The sequence below is a fragment of the Oreochromis aureus genome, linkage group 7, assembly GCF_013358895.1.
Source record: "Oreochromis aureus strain Israel breed Guangdong linkage group 7, ZZ_aureus, whole genome shotgun sequence".
NCBI classification, from domain to species: Eukaryota; Metazoa; Chordata; class Actinopteri; order Cichliformes; family Cichlidae; genus Oreochromis; species Oreochromis aureus.
Genome location: NC_052948.1, coordinates 49,443,440 through 49,467,287, shown reverse-complemented (window position 1 = coordinate 49,467,287; position 23,848 = coordinate 49,443,440). Strand labels below are relative to the sequence as shown.

At 42.1% G+C, this 23,848-nt stretch overlaps 1 protein-coding gene across 3 annotated transcripts in view; it reads left to right on the top strand.

Moving 5' to 3' along the window:
- The first annotated feature begins 10,288 nt into the window (after positions 1-10,288).
- rapgef1b (Rap guanine nucleotide exchange factor (GEF) 1b) overlaps positions 10,289-23,848 on the top strand; it is a 50,064-nt gene continuing 36,504 nt past the window's right edge. Inside the window, exon 1 of one of the 3 annotated variants that reach the window (XM_039614544.1) lies at positions 10,289-10,586. In XM_039614544.1, the coding sequence (XP_039470478.1) occupies positions 10,559-10,586 (28 nt within the window). In that variant the 5' untranslated portion in view covers positions 10,289-10,558. The remainder of the gene's footprint in view (positions 10,587-23,848) is intronic. The other 2 variants (XM_039614542.1, XM_039614543.1) reach the window with 2 other exon arrangements.

The window sequence follows — 23,848 nt, the reverse complement described above, 5'->3', positions numbered from 1 at the left end:
AACACACCTTGGAACTGCGCAGTGGATCAAAATCTGACAGTGCTTTTGTGTGTTCATGATTACTGCAGTTTTAACAAACACCTCTGGCCAAAATAGTGCTCCAAACCATGACAGAGCCTCCACCATGTTTTAGAGATGACTGTAAAAACTCAACTTGCTGTTCCTCTCTTTTTATCTTCTCTGTATACATTGACAGTGATTAGAACCAAAAATTTCACATTGTAAGGAATTGGAAGAAATCGTGTGGTTTTGCCATGTGCTGCTAGTATTAGCTAGTAGTTATCAGTTTCTCTTCTTAGGTGATGCTTTTTTCTTCATATTATTTATGGATCAGTGTTAAGTGGCTTAAAAAAAATCATTCCTCTGAAAATAATCAGGTACAAAGACTGGACTGAAAGTGAGTGAGAGAAAGCAGCCAATATCCAAATAACAACTTTGTAAGAATTAATATAAGATAGTTTGGCTCCTTGGAAGGAAAATAGGAAAATAAATGAGGGATGGTGCAAGACTTTTGCATAGAATTGGATGTATACTGCATCAGTGGTGAATGCTTATTAAACATGGCCAAAGTTTCAGTTAATGAGGTCAGCATATATATAAGTCATCCTTACACTTATTCTCTCACCTTTAAAGGTGACATTAAATGTTACCAAATCAGCAGCATTAGCATTCATTTACAATCACGTCTTTGTCCACCCAACATATGTAGCTCCAGTATTCACTCCAAATTTAGGCCTTTGCTTGCCTCCATCAAGACTTGATTGAAATATCCTGTTGTTTAGTTGCCAGTCCTCCACTATGTTCATTAGCCTGTCATTAGCTGTATCTTTCTGCCATGGAATGCTGGGCAGGTAGAACACAATAGGTTTATCTGAGACTTTTCTCTGAAAACAGCTGCCTGTTTCAGCTGGAATGATAGAAGTGTGATAAATGTAGCGAGGGTGCACCAAAACAATAAAGCTGGGTCATAAAACCTAAACAGTTAAACAGAGTTGAAAGACTGTGAAAAGCTCAATAACATTTGAGTGTTTTTTTTCTCCCACAGCATATACCAGGTCTGGACCTCTAATGTATTAAACATTTTGAGTGCTTTTCACCCGACTGAGTGCAGGGCAGACTAACATAATATGATGTTATCCAGTGGAAGTAAAACAATAGAAAAAATGAAAGCACATTTACAGTGTGAAAATACTTTTTCACACGTTCTGCCTGCAGTAGGATTCTGGTCATATTTGGATGTCTAGTAAAAAAATATATATTTATGTCAACAGGTTAGTAATGGGTGGTATGAGGATCGATACAGGCAATTAACTTTATGTTAAAACCAACATTGACAAAGCTCAAAATGGGATTGAACCTGTAGGAATCGATGGCAGAGGGTGGCACTCGGTAGGCGACCTCACTACTCGAGGTCCTAGGGTTGATCTTGAGCGAGTGGTGCATTCTGTGTTTGCTCTCTCTCTCTGTTCATGCGAGTTTCTTCGAGATATCCTGGCTTCCTCCCACAGCCCACAGACTCAGAATCAGGTGGATTAGGGAGTCTAAATTTCCCACAGGAAAGAATGGGAGTGTGTGTGTTTATCTGTCAATCTGTGTTAGCTCTGTGATAGACTGGCAACATGTCGAGGGCTTTCCCTGCCTTCTGTAGTATGTGCTGGTATACGATATAAGCCTGCTCCATTATTAGCCCGGAAGAAAATATGTAAGAAAATAGTGAGTCTTCCCATGAGAGGCAACATTTGGGTCTTAAGTAAGTGAGTTAGATGTTAACGGGGTGTATGCGGGATGTGTGCGTTCGCATGTGTTTAGAAACAGGGCCGGTCTACTTTAATAATGTCTTGTTACAGTGTATTGCTGACGCGGAGGCAGCAATTAGGCCTGACCGACGCTGTTTTTACAGCTAGCGTTGAAGCTTTGTATAGATAATAATTCAACTCTGTCAGTCATTGATCTCAGTGTGTCGCTTCCAATTTCAAATTTTTAATCATAACAAGTAGAACGCGACATACTTCCCCAAACCTTTAATTCTAATTTAATACTCACGAAGCTGTTACCATCATCCAGGATTTAGGCTTTGCCATCTGTGACCTCCAGTACTGTGCAACTCATAATCATTAAGCTTGTATACACTGATATTTCTGAGTATCACAGTTTTTTGGTGTAAACATTGCTAGTTACCGTGTGGAACTGGGACGCAGTTTTATTGTCACTGCATTTCAAGCCGGACAATCACAACACAGCCTTTTGATCGTGTACTTTGCATACAAACAACCAACTTAAACTGCTCTCCTGTGCTTTCCATCAAAGGTAAATGTGGTTTTAACTTCATTGGATGGAGAACTCTATTGAATTATCTAGATTGTGCATAAATATGCATGCTAAGAGTCCTAAATGTAGATAAGGAGAACCAAATAGTGTGATAAATTGATGCCAGTGGTCATTTATTTATTGAAGAAAATGTTAAATGTATATCAACTCTTGTTTTGAGTATCTGGTATGATCCCTTGTAGAAATATCTGCAATATAAATTTTTTTCATCACCGTTAATCAGCCCTGCACATCAGCTTGGGGGAATTTGTGGCCCATTTGTACAGAACAGCCTGAAGTCTGACATGATAACTGCTCATTTTAGGTTCTTCCACAAGATTTCTGCTTGTTTTTTTGTGTGTGTTGTTGTCCTAAACATTTTTATTCTTCTTTTAGCATTCTTTTGAAGAAAACGTAGGTGTCGTTGTTGTTGTTGTTTTAAATTGTGAACATGTACATGTGATCTTACCCAGTATCCTATCCCTAATATCCAAAGAGGGCAAAAAGCACCACTGTGAAACCCGGAAACAAAACACTTAAACAAGGACAGAGATATGAACTGAAACTACAGGCAATGTGGTGATTTATGCTTTGAGGACACCCCTGCTCCCATCAAGGTCACCCGAAACACCGGAGCCCAAACATCAGAGCATAGAGCAGTGATTAGAACTCACATGAGCCCAGAAACCAACAGCAAAGAGCAGGCTGCAGTGGACATCAGTGTGCCAAGCCACAAACATGCAGGAAGGTCTCCAGAAGTGCCTGGGGCCCCCACTGAGACCCAACAGAGGCCTGACAGTACATCCTGGTCCCACCCAGAGAGAGGAGCCCACTACACAATCCAAGGGACAGCAAACAGACCCAAAGCTCAGGAAAGACACCAGCCACAATAACCAGGGCACTGGGGCACACCCACAAAAGCACAGGACGACCCAGCCATCCTTACATCCCAAACAGAGCAAGAGGTGCCCCACCCCAGAGGCACCGGGCTCACAGGAAGGGCCCAGGACCCACACCATGCAAACTATCATGTGCAGGGAGACAGAACAAGGGATAGAGATGGGAAGGAAACTGAACGGCACATCACTCCGAAAACAGACTGGAAAAATGGAAGTCAAACAAAATACTTAGTTACATTTAGTTGTATTTGGGTCTCGCTCAAGCAGCCTTCTGACTTGTCCACATGTTCTTTAGCAAATTGCATATAGGCACCAATGTGCAACCACTCGAGGGTAGCAGTGCCCTTAAATTTCTTTAATTTGTACATAAGTATGTCTGACTGTGGATTATTAGAGTGCAAACTGTTCCCAAAAAAATGATTGTGTAACAAATAGAGTGAAGCCTGTAAGGTAGTTCAGGCAGGAATCCTGAGCTGCACTGCAGCTAATATGTCTCACACCCCTCATATATACCAAACACATCGCAGCTCTGACATGTCAGTACCTCTGCTGCCTGTCATCGCTGCCTGTCGTTTCAACACCTCCACTACCCGAGAGTCCACCTGTAGACTCTGGGGTCATATGTGTCATGTTCGCAGGGAGTGATGAGCTTGGAGTGCGCTGCTGTAATAAATCAATCCTTTCAAACGGGGCTGTTTGGAGAGAATTCTTTCTCAAGTCCTCAGACATCTGCTTTGTTTTTGCTGTAAGACACTTCTACAAACAAGGACAGTGAAGAAGATAAGACGCTGACAGATCGCTGCTCTTGAAACAAAAATGGGTCACCTGTTCACACCTGTTTGTGAACCCACTCATCGGAAACACGTGACCAAATTTAATCTTCTTGTTAGCTTGAGGTTCACATACTCTTAACTGTCACAGATATCCAAATAGTGGATCACTTTCCTGTCTATAAAATCAAAAATGTTATTGAAATCTAATGTCGTTATATACATTTTTTCAAGATTTTTAAATTTTGTGTGATGATAGATACAAAAGACAGTTTGAGCTTGTTTAATTTTGATGAAAAGTGATTCAAGGTCACAGTAAAATCTGAAAATCAGCAAAAGTTTTTTATTACCCGCAATTTTTTATGGCTCATCTTCAAACTTCACAACAAAATACTAGGTCTTGGGGGACATGAGTACCTAGGCTGGTTAAGCATTTAACCTTGACTTTCATTAATAGCACCCATGGTCAAAGTTGACCATTGGAAAAAAAAATCAAGAAACCATCCACCCATCCATCCATTCGCTTCCGCTCATCCTTTTCAGGGTCACGGGGGGTGCTGGAGCCTATCCCAGCTGTCATAGGGCGAGAGGCGGGGTACACCCTGGACAGGTCGCCAGTCCGTCACAGATCAAGAAACCATATCAAGTTATATATCATATGAAAGGACATGAAGAGAGCTGTACAACACACCTTTTAGTTTTTAAATACGACACCCTATGACGTCAAATTGACGCCATAACAGACTGACCTCTATATGCTGTAATAAAAATATCATAAAGTTTTAGTGTAGTGTAGGTGCAATTTCTGAGTGCTGTTGTCTTAGCTGCATTGTCATAGTTATTCATGACCAGCCAGTGATTATACTTCATTGCCTGTTAGTTGTCAAAGGTGTATTTAAATACAGCAACAATTGCTCACAAGGTTTTCAATAAACTTGACCTCTGACCTTGACCTTGAGGTCAGATTAGAACTCATCTGAGATCTTTAGTAGAAACATCTATGGTATCAGTTTGAATATCCTACATTCTTCAGTTATCAGCCTGCCTGCCCTCCCGGCAGGGTGACTACAATACCCCACCACCCTTCGGGGGTTTTAACCACTGATCCTGTTAAATGGCCCTTGTGTGGATTGTAAAGTTGGATAGCGATGCAGCTCAGCCATGTTGCAGACTCTTCAGGCTTTTAACAGTAACCCCCTCACGCAGTGTGATACCCACAGACCAGACTGTCTTACTCTGTGCCTAGCTTATAATAACTGCTACTGTGAAAACTAGGCCAAACCAGCAGGAGTAGACATTGACACATCCCGCTCAACTGCTAATATCCACTGATAACACTTGCCAGTGTAAGGTTGACCTGTATTATGCATGGAAATGGCGCGATGGCTTGTGTGAAGAGGCGGCTGCACAAATGGCAGATTTTCAACTTAAAACGCACAAAAATGGGTGCGTGGTGAAACTGGAACGTTACAAAACCACGCGGTACGTTTACAGGGTACACACAAGTCTGATAGATCTTATTAAAAAAGATGTGCAGCAAAAAAAGTAAAAAACATAAATGCTGGCGATATCCTCAAAGATCCCTGAAATGCCTCTGACCTGCTGAGCAAAATAAAGGGAAGGATAAACACTGACATTTAGCCTTCTAAAGGAGAAAGTATAAGAAGTAAAGAAGGCCGAGCCTCACTGCAAAGATGATCATCTGAAGAACCGTAATTGTTCTCTGCATCGTTACATCTCATCCTGACCTCTTTGTGCTTTCACACTAAGGAACTGTGAGCTCACCTCTCAGGCTGAGGGCCACCTGCAGTTCCCCCAAGGGACTTCAGCGACTAATGGAGGTGGGCGACGGGGGGGGGGTGCGAGAAAGGGAGTGGTCAAGTCTCGCTGTGCACCCCCATGGCCATTCTCATTTCATGCTCTTTGGCCCTCTTTACCCTACCGTCAGATTTAAATGTCAATCAGGAGCACTGGAAGGCCTGGTGCAGAGGGAGAGGGAGGGTCCCACCTCGAAGATAGGTCGACCCTGCTATTTAAAAGTGCCACGAAAAATAGGGAGAGGAGGGGGTGAGTTTAGACAGTAAGACCTTCTCTGCCATAGTGACAGGACAGAGTGATCTTGAAAGGCGAGCAGCTGGGCTTTCTAAGAGCAAGGCCCGCTGTCCCGTGGAGCTCTAAAGAGCAGCTGGACAATGCCTGCCTCAGCACATAAATAATTTCTATGTGTTTATAGCGTGGCTGCATCCATGAATGTTTGCAAACAGTTACTGTATATGTGTGCGTTATATACTGCGGGAAGCAAATCTCAATTTTGAGTCTGAATATGCAGTTTTAGTGCATAGATTTAATGCAGCACTGTTTGTTTTACCATGACAACTGTTGATGACCCCTTCTCTTCACCATCTGATTTCTCCTAACCTTGTCGACCTCTCTCAGTGTGTGTGTTTGTGGCAGTGACAGATTGTTCTATTCTCATGCAGTACTGAGTAGGTTATGACCCAGACACCTCGTCCTCTTTGTTCAACGCTTCTCCATCTTCTTCAGCCTCCCACCCCCGACCCACCGTCTTAATCCTATCATGAAAACCTCTCTTGAAAATCACTGTACGTTAACAGAGGTCCAAAGACAGAGGACCCTGATTATTGTCAAGGTAGGCCTGTCTTCCCCCCCCCGCTCCCTCTGAATTAAAATGCATTTCACTCATATAAGCCTCGTTGATCCCCTCCTTCTTTCTCCAACTCTCAGATGCGAGACAGACAGAACGGTGCGACCGCTGGCCAAGGTTAACCAAGTCTTAAACTGTGTTTGAGCACTGCACCACCGCGAAGATCAAACCCCATCTCAAAGCTCTCGCTGACAGCTCTCAGCTAACAAAACTCTCCTGCCTCTCCTTTCTTTGCCCCGTCTAATGGTGAACTGCATCCAGCGCACAGCTGACCTGATCTTGCTGCAAGCCCAGAGTGGAAATTTCCCAGTGTGAACCGGTATAAAGCTTCCCACATTCATCAGAGGTATCGACCCTGAATATCTGAGCGTGGTGATGGATTAACCTGCTTGCTATTTCTAAACATCTGTCTTCATTAAGGGGAGTAGTTATAACTTTAAACAGTGGAATTAATATATTTTTTTTAACTATTTGGTGACTTATTAAGATGATCATACTGATTTTTTTTTAATTGCTGCCCTCAGTGAAGCTCATCAAAGAGCTTTATCATTGTATTACCAGATTCTGTGACATTTACCCGCATGTACAGCACATTACTAGAAGTGTACCACCACAGGGTCGTGAGGCTGAGCTCCAGCATACAAGAATGATCAGTGGACCAAGAGCACCACTCTGTGGCATAAAGCGGCATGACTCGGTGTGCTTGGTTTACTATGCAGCCAGCAAAGGGCTGCGCTGAGGCTTAAGTGACATTTAATGAAAAAAAGTGAAAATGATATGAAAGAAAACAAAGACAAATGTGAGTCATGTGACAAAGCAGTAAGATGTAGAAGACTCCTCTAGTTATTGCTGTGTATATTTTAAAGTCTTGTCTCATTAGTAGAGCCAGCAATCAGTTGTCACTCGTGGCAGAGAGGCTTTACGCTGACTTGTGAAGCTGAAATTTCAAGCCCCAAAGTGAACGTGGTCATTAGATGAGACAGCTGCTTGGATGTTTCTGTGGGAGACTGAATGCAGGCTGTCAGGAAAACACCAAGACGCTCTAAAACAGACCAACTCTGACTGCGCTGTGAGGCCCTATCCTGCCCTGACAAGTCTGGCATTGCTTGGCAGATCATTGTCTTCCCTCTGTGACTTTATCATAGCCTCGGGGAACGTATTCCACTCCTTCCCCTCCTCCACACACACCCACACACCTCTCCCTAGCACAAACACACAAAGCAAGCACTTTGCACTTCTTATATGGGTGTGGCTTCTGCTGCGCAAGCAAGAGCACAAGGGAGCAGGCATAATGACAGCCAGTGTAAATATGAATCCTTGACACTCAAGGCCTTTCTCTGATAAGCGATTAAATCCGGTCGCTGATGAGGTGAGCGGCACCAAAGCTCAGAAGAAGCGGCCAACAGTGTGTAATGAACTCTTTATCTCAGTATTTTAATGCATGCCTCTGCGTTCACGGGCGCACTGCGAGTGTATGAGCTGACCCAGATCACTCACGGAATGTAGATCACTCTGTCAGTCAGATCAATTATTCATAAAACGTTGATATGGCATGCTCGCTTCGTCTTGGTACACTCAAGACATAATCTAGATGGTTGCACTTTAATAGAGAGGATAATGTGAAGCACTAAGTGAGCAAAAGCCATAGTCAGCAGTTGAAACGAGCATCAAATTAGAGCCATGCTTCCCCTTTCTTCTTCTACTCGGCCTTTAATTTTCCTGTCACATGTAGTACATGAATGGTAACAAGGAGAAAATAAGAAAAAATGTAGTTGTAGTATATGCATCTAAGCAAGGTTTTAGCATGCCCAACAGGGGGCTCTGTGCTTCCATTTAACATGTAAATGGTTCAAACTACTCTGTAATTACAAAGCAGAAGTTAATATATCCTCCCGAGAACCGAGGAACAGTGAATCTTTCCACTTTTTTTGTGATTTCCTTCCCTTTTGAAACTAAAAGACAAACACACGAGATATCAATGGAAAGCCCATGATGTCCTCTATTTGGTACATCAGGACTTATTAGGATAGGTCAAATGAGCCAAAAGATATAGACAAAAAACTAATGTCTATGACAGAGGACATAGATATTATTGAAATATTAAAATTTTCAACTACCACTTTTAAAATCACAATTCTTGCTTATTTTAAAAGAACTTTTGTGAATGCCGTTATTTACTGGCTTTTGATTGGAGATCAAATGTGGAAAAAATAACAGGTTTGCCTCTAGATACACAAACTAGAGCTGATGTGCTAAATGTTCAAACGACCAGTAGTGATTCAAAACGCTCGAAGCATAAATCACCTCTGCTATGAAAACACTCCCCTTGTATAAAATATTTATTGGGAAAAAAATCTAATTAAGAGTTACTCTGGCTGTTGTCCGTACCATTATCTTTTGACTTAATTGATTGGAGGATGAGATGCAGCCAAGATGTGTGGGTCTTGCCAGGCTGGTTTCCTGGTCAAAACACTGCACACACACACACACACACTGAACTCTAGGCAAGTATACTAAATGATAAGCAAAAATACAAGAAATGCTGTGCTGTGTTTTCAGAGTAAGAGCTGCCCTGAAAGTGCCTTAGAGAGGAAAAAATGTGTGCCGAAATACACTAACGTTAACTGTAACTGCTTAATACTAGAGGATATGGAAAGTAAAGACCCTACAGTACTACAGAGAAACTCCTCCAATCAGAGACCCTGTGAGCAAGCACTTGGTGACAGCGGGGGAAAAAAAACCCTTTTAACAGGACGAAATGCAAACTAGTGTATAAACAGTGAAAAGTGAGTGAAAAGACGTGTGCAAAGAAAAAAAATGCAAACCAGTTACACTTCCAGAAAAAAACTGCGAAGTGTCCATGCATTTTCTAGCGCTCACACGTCTTTTTAGATAGATTCCTTCATTTAACCAGGTATTGTACTTTTAATCGTTATGTGCTTTTCAACTTTATTACAGTCGCATGTTCCAAAACATGTGAATAACATAGATATTAACAAGCAAAAGAACCAAGGCAAATGTCTGTGAGTAACGCTTTAAAACTTTAGATCCCTCGCAATCTAAAAATCTGTGGCGATGTAATCTTTTTAATTTGCTGAAACTGATTATTAACCATATATTAATTATTAATTATTATATAGAGAGCCATTGCTTTGTTTTGATGATCACACCGATCAACATCCCTGCTCTATCTTTTTGTGCAACACTTGATTTCTTCAGGAGCTTTTACTAGTTTTAAGACTTGTTCTGTCTTTTTGGCCATGATGCTGGTTTTGAACCGAGCTGCTGAAATGGCTGTTTGAAGCCTGCGGACTCCATCATTTCATTAGCCTTCTGCTGCTAAAATTGATTAGGTAAAAAAAAATCGCTACCGTCCAGGCTACCCTGCAATTTTTTTCCATCTACGATAGATTGATATATGGGCGAATGGATGATTGGTGAATTTCCACATTATTTTTTAATTGCATGAAAAAGACAGATGACTTAATTTATGAGTCTGTGTGCAACAGTACTTGCAAAATCAGTATGGATTACACTCGAGGCTTGCTTTAACTTTGAACTGAAATCGAAACACGCCCATGCTCTTGTTGACAGATGGCGTGGCTAATTCCTGACGCAAGGGGGCGCTGTTGCACTGGGTGATAGCCTACCCTAGCCGAGTCTCCGCTCAAGGCATTAACGTGAGCGTAGTGTGTGTGTGTGTATCCAGCGAAAATTACCCGGAGACGGACGGAGGCAGTTTATAACCGTACCAATGTCTGTGGCCTATAAATATATTATATTAACCGGGGCGGAATCATCTCGTGGACACAATATATCGAAAATGAGGGAATAATCCGAGGAGAGGCACGGCGAGGCTCGTCTGTAGCTACGGTTTTGTTGAACTGCGAGTGGGATCACAGCTGCTGGCTACGAAAATGTCGAGAAAAATAGAGAGCAAGCAAGGTAAGTCCTGCCCGGCTAGACTGAACCTCACCGCTCCACCTTCGGGATACTGTATAACGGTCTCCCTTACACGGGGCTCGGATGGATCAAATTATGGGGGTCTGTTGACCAACACATACGCCAACAAAAAAGGGGGTGCTCAAGATAAAGCTTGGATGAGTGTGTTGGGTGTAAATGGTGGTTTAATTGGGCCTCACGGATTGTTCTTTTTCTCGGCTATCCAGTTAAAATAAAGCGTCTGCTAGCTGGTAGCGGCTAATGATATTTTCATATTTTTTGTCCCGTTTTTAAACCAAAAGGTTGACTTAAGGAGAGCTGGTTAACTGACCCGTTAGTTAAAATAATACAGCTTCTCGTGCTCAAAACAGTTTAGCGAGCTAGTCCGGGGAAATAGCATTTTATTTTTTATAAAAAAAAATCGTGCTGGCTTTTCTTACATGGTACTACACCGGCATTTCTCCATTCACTCTCGGCACGGGGGTCGTAAATACACCACCCCGGTTTGATTGTTTGCGAGCGTTGCTAACCATCTCGGGACAAATCTCTGAATTTCACTCAAGAGGAAACACGTGTGTTTCGCCGTTTTCCCCTTTGAAAGACGCGTAAATGAATGAATATGTGGTGTGACATTTTTCTCCTGCCTCCCAATTGGCCGTCCGCGAATATTTAAAGACGGGTTTAGCTAGCACCAGCTCAAGGTTAGCTTTTACTGGCTAAGGCTAGCTGCCTTGTTACCCCTGGAATGGGATTGCGTTCACGCGCTGGGCTGCTGGGTGTGTATTTGTGTTGATTTTCACTATTGTGCACGTGGCATTTTTTTGTTGTTGGTTTGACCCGTATTTTTATTTATTTTTTTCATTTTGTCTACTCGTGTCGCTCACTTTCTCACTTTCACTCTCACCGCGGAGCACAATCACTACGGGAGGAAACGCAGTAGTGTTGGGGTATGGATGGGATTTTGGGAAGGAAACTTTATACCCGTCAGCTACACTTGCATCCCATTCCAGCAGCTGTCTCCTTGCTTCGCTCCACATAGTGTCCTGCCCAGTGTTGCCTGCAGTAAGTGGGCGAAAAGGCGAACACACGCACACACTGAGAGCCCCCAGTAACAGGAGGGGAGGGAGTGTCATCCACCACTAGCTCAGTCATTCTTCATAGGCGTAAAAGTTTCCGATTCCTTTCGTGTCTTGCGGACAGATGACTACATATGGTCACAACTAAATGAAAAGTCAGAGGCAGTGCAAGGGTTTTGTTTTTTATTTTTTTATTTTTTTTTTTGTAGACTCTTTGCTTAACTGATAACTTAAAAGCAAGTACCCAAACCATCACTTCTCCCCTGCTTCCATTCTTCCCAGTTGTGTTTACTTGTTGGTCACTTGTTGGTCTGTTATCATGTGCCCATTGATCCCAAATATGTCCCCCAAGGACACACTGTGCTGGTTGCTAGTGTAATGGAAACAGGGGAGGGCGAGACTTGAGATTCAGAACAGAAAACTGCAGCAGGCAGTGCATGAGTGTGAGAGAAAGTGTGAAAGGCTTCTTCTCTGGAGACTAGATAGAAACAGGGTGACAGTTTTAGTCGCTGGCAGTATGGTGCCTTGAGGAGCAAACACATGGACACCAAATTCACTAGCTGCATCAACATACTCCTCCGATCACCGGGGATGGTGTCACCCAGTCACTAATTTGCCCTTCCCGCGGGAAGCAAAAGTGAACCTCATGTGCGGTGGAGCCCAGGCGTGTCGCCTCTGATGAAATCAGGTTCTTGCGCTGAACCCCATTCTCTGCATACTCACTCACATGACTTCATCACTCAGGCAGCCCAAAACTGAAATCCATAAACAGATTCAGTGTGTTGCGGTGTTTGCCCCCCCAAAAAACGCAACAGCAGCCAGACAGCCGAAGCTGTTTCTTAATGCTTTTCTCAGAAGGCTTAAAAGCTTTGAGTCTGTGTGATCACATTTTGGTGTAAGCTAAAACTTGAAGATGCTGTCAGGTAGCCTGCCTTAATAATAGTACATGATGTGAGCTGAATGACTAGTTTGGTGTGCAGTGTCAGCACATATTAATAGCTCCGAGGCATCTTTTTTTTTTCTTCTCTTTTTCCTGTCTTTCAGTGCATTAAGCAATTTAAGTTTTCCGAATGTTGCTAAATGAGCTCATGATTAGTAGTATAAAGAGTTGTGGGGGTGCTGACATTGATCAAAAGTTAAAAATCCTTCTCATCCACTGCTCATCACTGGTGAACGATGTATTGTTGACAGGAATTATTTCTGGCTGGTTTTGAGAGTGCTGCACTGTGACTTGCAGACTCTGCTCAGACACTTTCTAATCCCGCAGTGTTTTATGTAGGTACCGTATGTTTACTTGTTGGATGTCATACTTTAAATGACCCACTTAGAATGATTCCACTGTTGCAGTTAAATTAAGATGTGAAACATTTAGCGCAGCAGTCCTGAAACGGGATTTGTTGTTGCCAAAATGGCCTGATTTTTGAAATGAAAGCGATACAAAATTTTAAGGAAGAAACCCCATTTAGCGTCACTTTGAAGAACCAACCCAGAATCCACTTTTCAGGAAGATCTTCCGCATAAAAACAGAGACACATCACCTGGGATGACTTTTCCTTCATTCGATTTGTATTTCCGTTCTTGTTTTGTCTACATGTGTATGAAGCCTTCATTCACACAAACCATTCTAAAACTGCATGGGTCAATAAAAATCTGTTCTAACTGACCCGTTGCCAGGATATTTGCCCTTTGTACACTTTAAAGATTGTTATTTTGCTCAAACCTCAGAGTTCCACTGTTCTTTTCACTGGTGTCTTTTTCTAATAATAGCAGTCATAATAATAACTAGTTTTCATGCACTGTCTCAGTGACAGTACAATCAAAGGTGATGTGAGAGACAGTGCAGCTTTTCGATATCTTTTAGTATTTGTTTTTGTTTTTAGGTAAGTTAGCTACATTAATGCATTAACATTACTACTTTTTCAGCAGCAGAGAACAGCATCTGTTCTTTAGCCACTGCTTTCTTAAACACCATACCAGCTCTGGGTTGAGTTATTGTAGTCATTTGGCCAGCGTTAGTGCAAAGTTTTGTAACATGTTTCTGTGGTGTGTGTGGGTGTGTGTGTGTTTGTGTGTGTGTTGGCTAGCTGGGCTTGTTTGTCAGTGCTTAATTTAGTCATTTCAGTCTGCTAACATTAGCCTGTTAATGTTATGATACAAAATACTGAGAGATGTCTTTTTTAAAAAAAACATTTTTACTATAATATCAGGTGATCACGACTAAGACGTGCTCTATTGCTTTTTTTAGCTTTTTTTTTTTTTTTAGATGAACTACAAGACTATATTTCTATCCCATGATAAGCATTTATTTAAAAAATGCACGTAGTCATTTGTGAATTAAATAAAAATTTAATAATTTAATAAAATTAATTTATAAAAATAAAAATGAAGTAAAAAGAAGAACTGTTCTTTTATCTCCCACTCGCATCAGGCTTGGATGCTGTGCACACTTTACAGCACTAAATACACTTTAAACACACTAGAAAAGCTGCTTTAAAAAAGATCATTGAGATTTTCACAGTTGCAAAAATTTCCCTCATGCAGACTGGGGTTGTGACACGACACATTTTGGCACACCAGTGTTGGTAAAAAAGTCGTGAGAGCAGCAGTGCAGTGTTTTAAAATTAGCTCGCGGACTCTTCTGTTACTGAACAGTCAATGGTAGTAGCCAGCCGCAGCGGCAGAACTGATCCATCAGTTCCTTATTTTAGACTCCCTGCACCCCCCTCGCTGCATAGTGTGGCAGTGCGCATCTGTGGTTCACCCTTTGAAAGGGTCTTAGCTGCACTGTTTACCGTCAGGCATTACAAGAGCTAAAACTAAAGTGTGTGTGTGAAACTTCGATAGCCCTGCGTTTGCTAAGCGGTTAGCACATTGCTTCAGACTTAAAATAGCTTCTTTTTTCCTAATGTCCGTAAACGCCGAGCTCCGCATGCCTGGGTCAAAAAAACTCTGAGCAAGAGCTAAAGTAATCCTGATTACAAAAGGGTTCCCCGGGCTAACTCGGTCTGCCCACATTGCTGATGAGTGATCCCACTGTTGCACAGAGCAAGCTATGAGCGCTGGTTTGTCATGCTGCAATTTTGAGGTTTGATGGCAGCAAGCATTTCACCCTCCCTCTACCACAGAATGAGAGGCTTGCTTTTCCCATATAGGTTTAGCTGTGTTGTAATTAGATTTTTTTGTGCCGTGTATGGGAATGCAAAAAGAGGGAGGGAAAAGAGCTTGGGAAGAGAAAGGGAGAGGGTGGACAAAGTCTGTGAGCAGAGATTGAATCGGATAGAGAAATGGATGGATTACATGTGGCGTAATGGCTGGACCGAGGCAATCGATGAGAAGCGAAGGGAAGTCTGGGTTTTTGTAACATGACCATTTTTAAGGTGCTTCCATCACCTTCCAGGTGGAGTGAAAGACTGCAGTTGAGATGATTTTCAGTGGTCTCACGTGTAATTCAGTCACTGGTGGGTCATATTCCCCATTTCTCAACTTCCACGTGTGTTTTTGAGAGACTTTGTTGAGGTGTTGAATCTATCTCAAAAGGATAGAAAGAAGATGCTTCCCCTGAGTTCACTGCTGCGTGTTGGCCTACATGCCAGAGAGCAGGTCATTTATTCCCGCAGGTGGCCGGCTCATTTCCTTATTACTCTTGAGTGCATTCCCCATTCCAGATAACTGTGGAGTGTTGGACCCTCTCCAGGCCGAGTGACGACACCCACTCAGACATCCTTCTAGGATTACTTAAGTCAAGATTTATAAGAATATGAATATAAAAAACACTGGATTTGGGAAAAGCACGATACTTCTGGACTCCTGTTGACTTGTGTCAGTGCTATATGTGGCTCTTCCTCTGAAGTCCTGTGTAACGTGGCTGAGTCAAGTGAGGATGATCATGAGGCTAAGTTAGTTATGACTAACTCTCAGCAGTGCCTTTGTGAGAGAGAGCTCTAAAAAATGCCACTGTGACCTACGACACAGTATCCAAAAGGCGTAAGCATCAGTATCACCTGGACTAGTCGCTGCGCGGACTGTTGGATGGGCAATATAAGCTGGAGGAGCCATGCCTCCTCAGAGGACACAGACTCCTCTCTGCAGGGGGATTTAGATGAAGACACAGGTAAAGACAGCACACAGCACTTTTGCTGGTGATCAGTGCTACATTTGTTTTACTGGAGAAGCAAGCGTGTTGGGTATTTTAACTTATTATAACTTCAAATACCCAAAGAAGAAACTAGACAAGGATATTTAGTTTAGCAGATGAGCATTACTAGAAATGTGAAGTGCGTTTTGTCTTGTTTTGTTTCGTCACCAGGTTTCAAACGTTTTAATGGCGTTACACTCATTCTGCAGTTTCTGTTAAGATAAATGCATACACGCGTTGCTTTTTGCGACGATTATTTGTCTGAGTCTGCGGTTGCAAGCTTTGGAGCCTTTATGTAAAGTAGGCTTTGCTGGTGGAATAAAATGCAGGGGACATTCCTCTCTGTGCTTTTTGTGTCGTGTGGCTTTATGGAAGGTGCTCATTTGCTTTGCTGAAGCTATGGGTGGACCCAGTTCGAAGAGGCTGCTCTGCGGGGCCACAGCCTTCAATCACAGGCTTCCTCTTTGCCTTATTTACACCCCCCCCCCCAAAAAAAAAATGTAGACAGAAGCCATAGCTGCTCTAATCCTGGCTCATCAAGTTAGGATCTGATACTGTGCCTGCTGCATGCTTTGGTCTTAATCCTGTTACACAATACAGAAAATGTGCGGCGTGGAGCTGTAATCTTGGTATTTTAACTCCAAGCTACCTGCCTCGCTTCACCTTGGTAACTGGGCATGTTTGCTGACCCACGTGTTGGGGTTAACCCTGTTTGATTTTTTTTTCTTTCCTCCTGCTAAAGCTGCGTGAACAGATCCACCCTGATGAGCTGGTAGAACATAGAGGCTCCATAATTAAGGTAGCCAAGTCTATCACTGTGTAATTACACAGTGCCGAGTGCCATAATACCTTGTTTTGAAAACACACAGTCTGTGGTGCGCTCAGCCTAATAAATCTATGTATTTCAACCCAGCAGGCAAGAAAAGTCAGTGTTCGCTGTGTGTATTTTGTCTGTGTACCCTGAGCTGCCCAGTCCCTGTAGTCATGATGGCCCCTCTGCAGAGACCGTAGCGTGAGTAATGTGTTTCAAACAGATGCACAGAGGCCAAACACAAATAGCTGGTCATACTGCAGAGGGACAATATTTTGTAGTTATTCATCTATTAGCTGCTGATTTGACTACAGAGGCTTTAATTTCAAAATAAACAGTTTCTGGATCTTATCGTTTATGTTGTTTTTTGGTTTTCACTTGGTTTGCGCACTGCCTAAAAGTCTTTTTTGCTGCTTCAAATCGCTCGTCTAAATCCAAATCTTTGTTATCTGAACCATCGCATTGTATTACACGGCCTTTATAACCCGTCTGCCGGAACCCACAGCATCCTCACTCGGACTGCTGGTGTTTGTGATGAGATTGTAGAAGTAAAAGCGGTGTGACAGAGAACCACTACTGAAACTCCAAATGTGTCCAATGATGATGTCTTTCAGTTCTTGTTTCAGACTGAGTTACAATAGCGCTCTAACGCACAATTGTAACACTTTGTAACTCTAACGCTTTGATATTATGGAAATTTGATTGAAGGGAACAGGATATTTCGTGTTTTGTGTAATCCGCACAGGGGACTGCACTGTGTGTGTTACAGATACAGTATTGACCATTGCAAGGATGAAGGAAAGAAAAGAAAAATCTGTCTATGTTGAGTTTTTTATTGAAGAAAAGTGAGCAGCAGGGACACAGAGAGAGAAAAGGCGAGTGGCATTGGTGTGCCTGAAAGCAGCAATCTCAAAGGCGGAAAATGTAGAAATCTATTTTAAAAAAAGGGGGGGGTGGGGTGTTCTGTCAAGCTGTGCCTCAGTGGGCATGTGTGTGCGTGCCTTCCTGCGTTCAGTGTGTCAAATCATGTAGACCCCAGGGTGGCATGGCTGGGTCAGGGAGCTGGCATACAATGAAGGGGACGTCCCGCAGTTGCTGCCAGTTTCCGACACCAGTCTAAATCGGGAATGCTAAGCAAGAGAAGTTGACATTGCTTGCAAACAAGTCAGCCTTGTTGTCAAGGTGCATGTGGGTGTGTGTGTGTGTGTGTTGTTTGGGTGTGGATGAATGTGAATCCTTGGTTTGATTTCTTTATATTAATCCCAAAGTGTAGATGAAATGTATGCAAACACACACAATCTTGACTTCGTCAGTGACTGAATGCGCTTGTAGCCCTGTGGGCAAAATCCAGGAATTTGTGTTTGTTTGTTTCAGCGTTCGCTGACCCACTTCTGCTTGGAAATTCATTCTTATACAACCTGAATGTGTGAATATGCTTTTAAAACAGCAATGATGAACAGCAATAAATGAAATGTTTCTGAGGTTAAAGGCAAAATAATCACATAATCAATCAGCTTTGGCCTGAGAAGACTTTGAGTTGTTATTTGACCTGTTTCTCTTCATATGGCTGATATCTCACAGCAAATAATGAATTAAATACATTTCTCTGATTCTTTTCCCCCTTAAATTCTGTTACAAAAGCCTCACCATCTAAAATGCTTGTCTTTAGACTTGTCCATGTTGATTCTGTCTTTGGAAGTGTTCAGCCTAATTTTCTATTATTTAAAACATAAACATAAAATGAAAAGATCATTTTATAGCGTCAGATGTATTGTAAAGGGCCTACCATACTATTTTTGGAAGTGCAGTCATGCTGTCTGCTGCAGCGTGTGCATACTGAGGAAGAACAGACGACAAAAATAACAGCACATCAATAAAACCCTGGAAGGTGATATGCAGTTATGTAGAGGCAACTTTCCTCATTCATCTGAAACAGTAATATGTAGCTTTTTCTTTTTACCCGTGGAATGTCAGATACGTGGACAGACATCAGCTGAGCAAGTAAACTGGTACAGATAACAAGAATGAGCTAATAATAGCCTGCTTGATAGTTAAAATAAAAAATAAAATAACAGTTGTAGCTTTTGTCTGGTTTAAAAAAACTTAAAAACAAAACAAATCTCAGACACTTAGAGGCAGCTGACACTGACATAAACGATTATGCGCGTCAGTAATACATTCTGTCAAATTTTCTCAGTGACTCATACTTTTTACATATAATATCACCAAAAATAGTAGCACTTGAGTGTATCATTATTATGAAATCATGGCCCAACCTTAGCATGTAGACTACAGATCGATCTCTGTTTTCCAAAAATAATATAAATTTGTGTCGTCTTTTTCCACAGTCGGCAAAAGATGACACAAAAATGAATCTTTGACTAACCGGCTCAGATGGGGGCATGTTCATTGTTCAGGTTTGTGTGTGTTATTACAGATTAATATAGAAGTAGTTACAAAGTTGCATTCAATTTTCTGTTTGTGTATGAGTGATTGAAATCTCTCTAGTACAGTTTAGACGACCGCTGCCTAATTATAAGTGTCTATGCGTGGGCAAGTCTTGTCTTTGTAAAGGACACGTCTGTCATCCAAGGCTATTTTTAAGGAGCTACATTTGGACATTTTTCGCAAAGAGTTTGGTTTGCCACGGTGCATTTGATTTGTAAGATTAGATATATTACGTGGCATCTCTCTTTCAGTCTCATCCAGTGCTGTGTTTGTGCACAAAGTGTCAAGTGGATGACGAGTGGCCCGCTGCACAGACAAGATCGGCTTTGTGCGGCTCTCTAACATGGAGAGCGTGGTACCACTCCTTGCTGTTGAGGCCATTTACTGTTTCCTGTGCTTCTCTGCCTCTCTGTATCTGTCTCTGTCTTGTACTCAACAGTGAAGTGATCGGTTCTCTTGTGGCTGTTTGTCTGTGTGTAGGATCGTTCTCCTATCTCAAGTGCTTTATAGTGCCTGTTTGGCAAGAGGCAAACAGCTGCCGTTCTCTGAAAACTCTGAATTCATTCTGAGCAGATCACAGGGGTTTTTTAGCTGTCGCAGTGTCTATGTTCTGGTGCTGCTTGATGTTAGAGATACTGACAAGCTGAGTATTTATAGCACTTTGTGCTTCTTAGTCTATCGGTTTCACCCCAGGTGAACCTGCTGCCTGCCACACGGTCTGTCTCACTTTACTGAAAGAATCGGTTCAGAAAGCTAGCTTTAAATGGAATGCTAAAAAATGCAGTAAATTGCTGCAGCCCAAAGGTCAATTGAAGGATCAGGCTGGTTTGAGCACGTTTGTGTTGGGTGGTTGTGTATCGCAGTGAGCTGCTTTGTGTCGTGTGGGTTTGTGTAAATGTGTGTGTCTGTTAGTGATGTGCTATTAGGCACCACCTATTTTTATAAGGTAAGTTGTTATGTGGGGGTTAGTTACAGAGTCCAGGCTGCTCTGTGCTGTGAAGAGGGGAGGGAGTGAGGGAGACGAGGGACAGGAAATCATACCAGTGACTTAGGCGTCAACGGGGAAGGAACAGGAGGGGTACCCAGGATGGTGTGTAAGTGTATGTTGTGTGAATTCCGCCCCCCCACCCCGCTATTAACCCTTTCCATCATACTGACTGCCCCTGCCCTCCAGTAAAGCTTTAGCGTGCTGCTCTGTGGCCTCGTTTGCCTCTCACGTCACATTAATGGAATCATTAGCTGTCACTGCTATGGATTCCTAGATGACAAAACGATCAATATCACAATTAGGTGCTAAACTAATGATTTTTTTTTTTTCCGTTGTAGATTAATCTGCTGATTATTTTCTCAGATAATCGTTTGTCCTTCTGGAAATGGGGAAAAAAATCACATCATGAAGAAATTAACTTGTAGTTGAAAAACGGTTGCTCTAAAACTCCAAGGAAACATTGTTCTCTGTTACTGAAGAAAAACAAAAAGATGAGTTCATCACTGTCAAGAAGGTGGAATGAGCAAATGATTGGCCATTTTTGTTTTAGCAGGAAGATGACTCATATTACAAACTAGATCTTAAAATAGCTGCATATGTAAATAAAAAAGAAAGCTCCACAGTAGCCAGAGAACAATTCTGAAACCTGGTTTTGTGTATCTTTCAGTTTCAGCACTGGAATATGTGATGTGCTGATGTCCTCTGGTCTTAACAAAGTGTGCACGAGATGTGAGCCCTATTTGTCTTTCCAGAGTTTGTTTTTCCCTTCTCTCAGTCATGCACATGGCAGCTTTTAACATGACGTTTCTAGATTTTGTAGCTAATTTCTGTTTTGCTCAGGGAATGGCAATATGGCCGCATTGTTTTTTTGTTTTTTTTTTTTTGGATAAGGATAAGTCAATGGGAAGTACTGCTTCACGAACGTCATGCTCTCCAAGTGCTTCACACTGCTCTCTCTCCAGTATTAAGGCTGTGCACTGGCTGAGATGAGATTGCTTCTCTTCAGGATGTTTGCCGGCTGGCTATCCTTTGTCTGCTATGCTGCCGTCTGTTTGCAAAACGTTACACCTCCCAGTGCATCTAATGAACATCGTGCTAACTGCATCACTACCGATCATGCTTTTGCTTTGTTCTTGAAAAGCTGGACAGTTTAAACAGTGCGATAATTTATTTATTTATTCAAACCCTTTGTCCCCTTTTGTCAGCATTTTTCCCCTTTTTTTAATTAACAATTGGGTCAGCAGAAGCTTCCAGCATGTTTTTTCTGTGTGTCGATGATGCTGTTGAAAACCAGACCTTAAGGCATCCCCTCTGCAACCCTTTGTTGCTCGTGGTTGAATAGTTTGGAGAACCTTTGTGTTTGTGACTGTGGATGCTGGTGTGGTTCCTGCGCTTTGACACAGAGGACAATTGAGTCAACTAGACCTTAGGGCTCACTCCATAGCTTTCAGTACAACCTCTATGAAATTCTCTGCCAAGCGCTTCCATCAAATAGCTCCATTAGCTCATCCCCTGCCTGCCATTAATACATAGACCCATACTGAAAGCATCCAAGAGTGAGGATTATCTAAATACTCATAATATTGCATAGCCAGTGCAGTGTGGTATTATCCTTGAAGCATATACAGTGTATTGCAATAATTGTTTTTAAATGAATCATACTATTGTGAAGGAAGCGAGTCAAAGGCAGTGAAGAGGATAAATGAGTGTGTAGCGTTACTCATAGATCTACAGAGTGTGGAAACACAGACAAACAATGTGACAGACATTATCAGCACAAAGTAAGTAGAGAAGAAGAAATGCTATCAGTAATGAACCACCTTCCCACTGCAGCAGCAGAGGGGGGGCGTAGAGAAGTATGGTAGGAGAAAAGGTTGTGTTAGCTCCAGAAACACAGAGCTTTGGAAGATTGAGTTCTGCTGGCTTTATAGTTAAACAGAGGAAGCATTGAGGCTCGAGACTTGTAAATGTTTATGCCATCACACAATACGCGGGCCTAATGGTCCCACCCTCTTCTGAAACGCCACCATCGAGGCCACCAGGCTACACAGGCCCTGCATCAGTTATATAGTATACGGCCTGAAAATACACCCAGCGTCTAATCAAAATAATCAAACATTCCATAAAAACTACTTAACCAGAGCAGTTAATGGAATGACTCACTTTTGACTCATGCTGTGTTAATAACATCATTTACAGAAAAAAAGAAAAAAGACCTCCTTGAGTGTATCTGCAGTGAAGTTGGGATCGTGGCGACATTGCAAGTCTTGAAGATCTGTCGCTCTTGCATCCACAGTATGCAAGGGTTACACACTATTACTGTGATATGTATAGTTTATAAAACAAAGAAAAAAGGTGTTTTACCTGCTGCAAAATATACAGTTATTACCAGTCTTTAAACAAAGAGAGCTGCATGAATGAACTCACTGACTTGCAGCATGCCAGCATTTCCAGAGCTCCACACTGACCCACTACCCTGAATAATGTTACACATCATCTACCGCATCTCATCTGCAAGCTGTGTAATTATGGAAGCGTGCATAGTCTACTCTGACCTCAGTAGCCTTAAATGTAGATGTGAAAAATTTAAGATGTGTTAATTTAAGACTTGTTTTGAGACTATACATCTTTGTTTCCCATCATTGTTCTGTTTCAGAGTGCGCGCGTGTGTGTGTGCGCCTGTGCGTGTGTGTGTGTGTGTGTGTAAAATACTGCCTCTGAACATTGCTTCGAGCTACTTTTCCATGAAGGATGATGGATCGAGAAGTCAGTGAATAGCAGATTACTATCTGTGTTTCGAAGTGGGTTCAAGATGCACAGCTCATTTCAGATCACAAACAAACAGACTGAAGAATGCAATGTGTCACCAAGAGATTAGGCTGGATTTTTCTGTTTTTTTTGTGGCTTAATGTGACATATTTTCCTCCCCTCTCTAATAATTATAGTTTCAGCTTACTTTGTAGATTCTTCACACCTTTTCTTTTCTGTCTTTTTTTTTTTTGCCATTGTTTATCACATTGGGAATCAGATCGTATCTGCATGTTTAGTGTTATCCTACGCCTTTTCTAGGCTGCCATAACTCCAAAGTGACAAAAAAAGGCGAGAAAGTGGGAGAAGGTGCTTTTGATATCCTTTTATCTCTGCAATCTTGTGACTCATAAGGGTAATGATGCCTCTCTTGCAAAGCAGGAGTTTCCCTTTATAGATACAGATTTAGATATAGATACTATTCTTAATCATAAGCCTATTGTGTGCTGTCTGCTTAGATCTGAAAGCAAATTGCGCAAACAGGAAAGAGACTGTCTTTTTCTCTTTCTTTGTTATTGTTGCCCTGCTGTCTGTTGTTCACTTGCTCATCTTCATGTCGCATACAGATGACCAGCCACAACCTCTCTAAACAGTTATGGATCTGATTTCCTTTTTTTGTTATAGATGTGCTTTATAGACTGCCTGTGTTTTTGCGGTCACGCTCTGTTAGCCACGGTTGACCAGGCCTCCTGTTACCATGCAACGCAGCACCCAGAGCACCTCCATCACCACACTGATATTTGCTCCTGACCAGTGACCCATGGCTGTTGGGGTTTGCGTTCCTGGTCACTGACATACTGAAGGGCATGCTTATGCAAGTATGGGCTGAGGCGGGCTTTATTGAAACAGAGATTGACTTGGGAGGGGATAAAAACAAGCATGTACTTTTGTGTGCTTAGAAATGAAACGTGATAAATGCTTTGCTTTGGTAAAACGAATGTGATGTAATGTGAGAAACCCATTTGAGTTTTGTCGCTCCAGTTTTTGTGGAGTAATTGA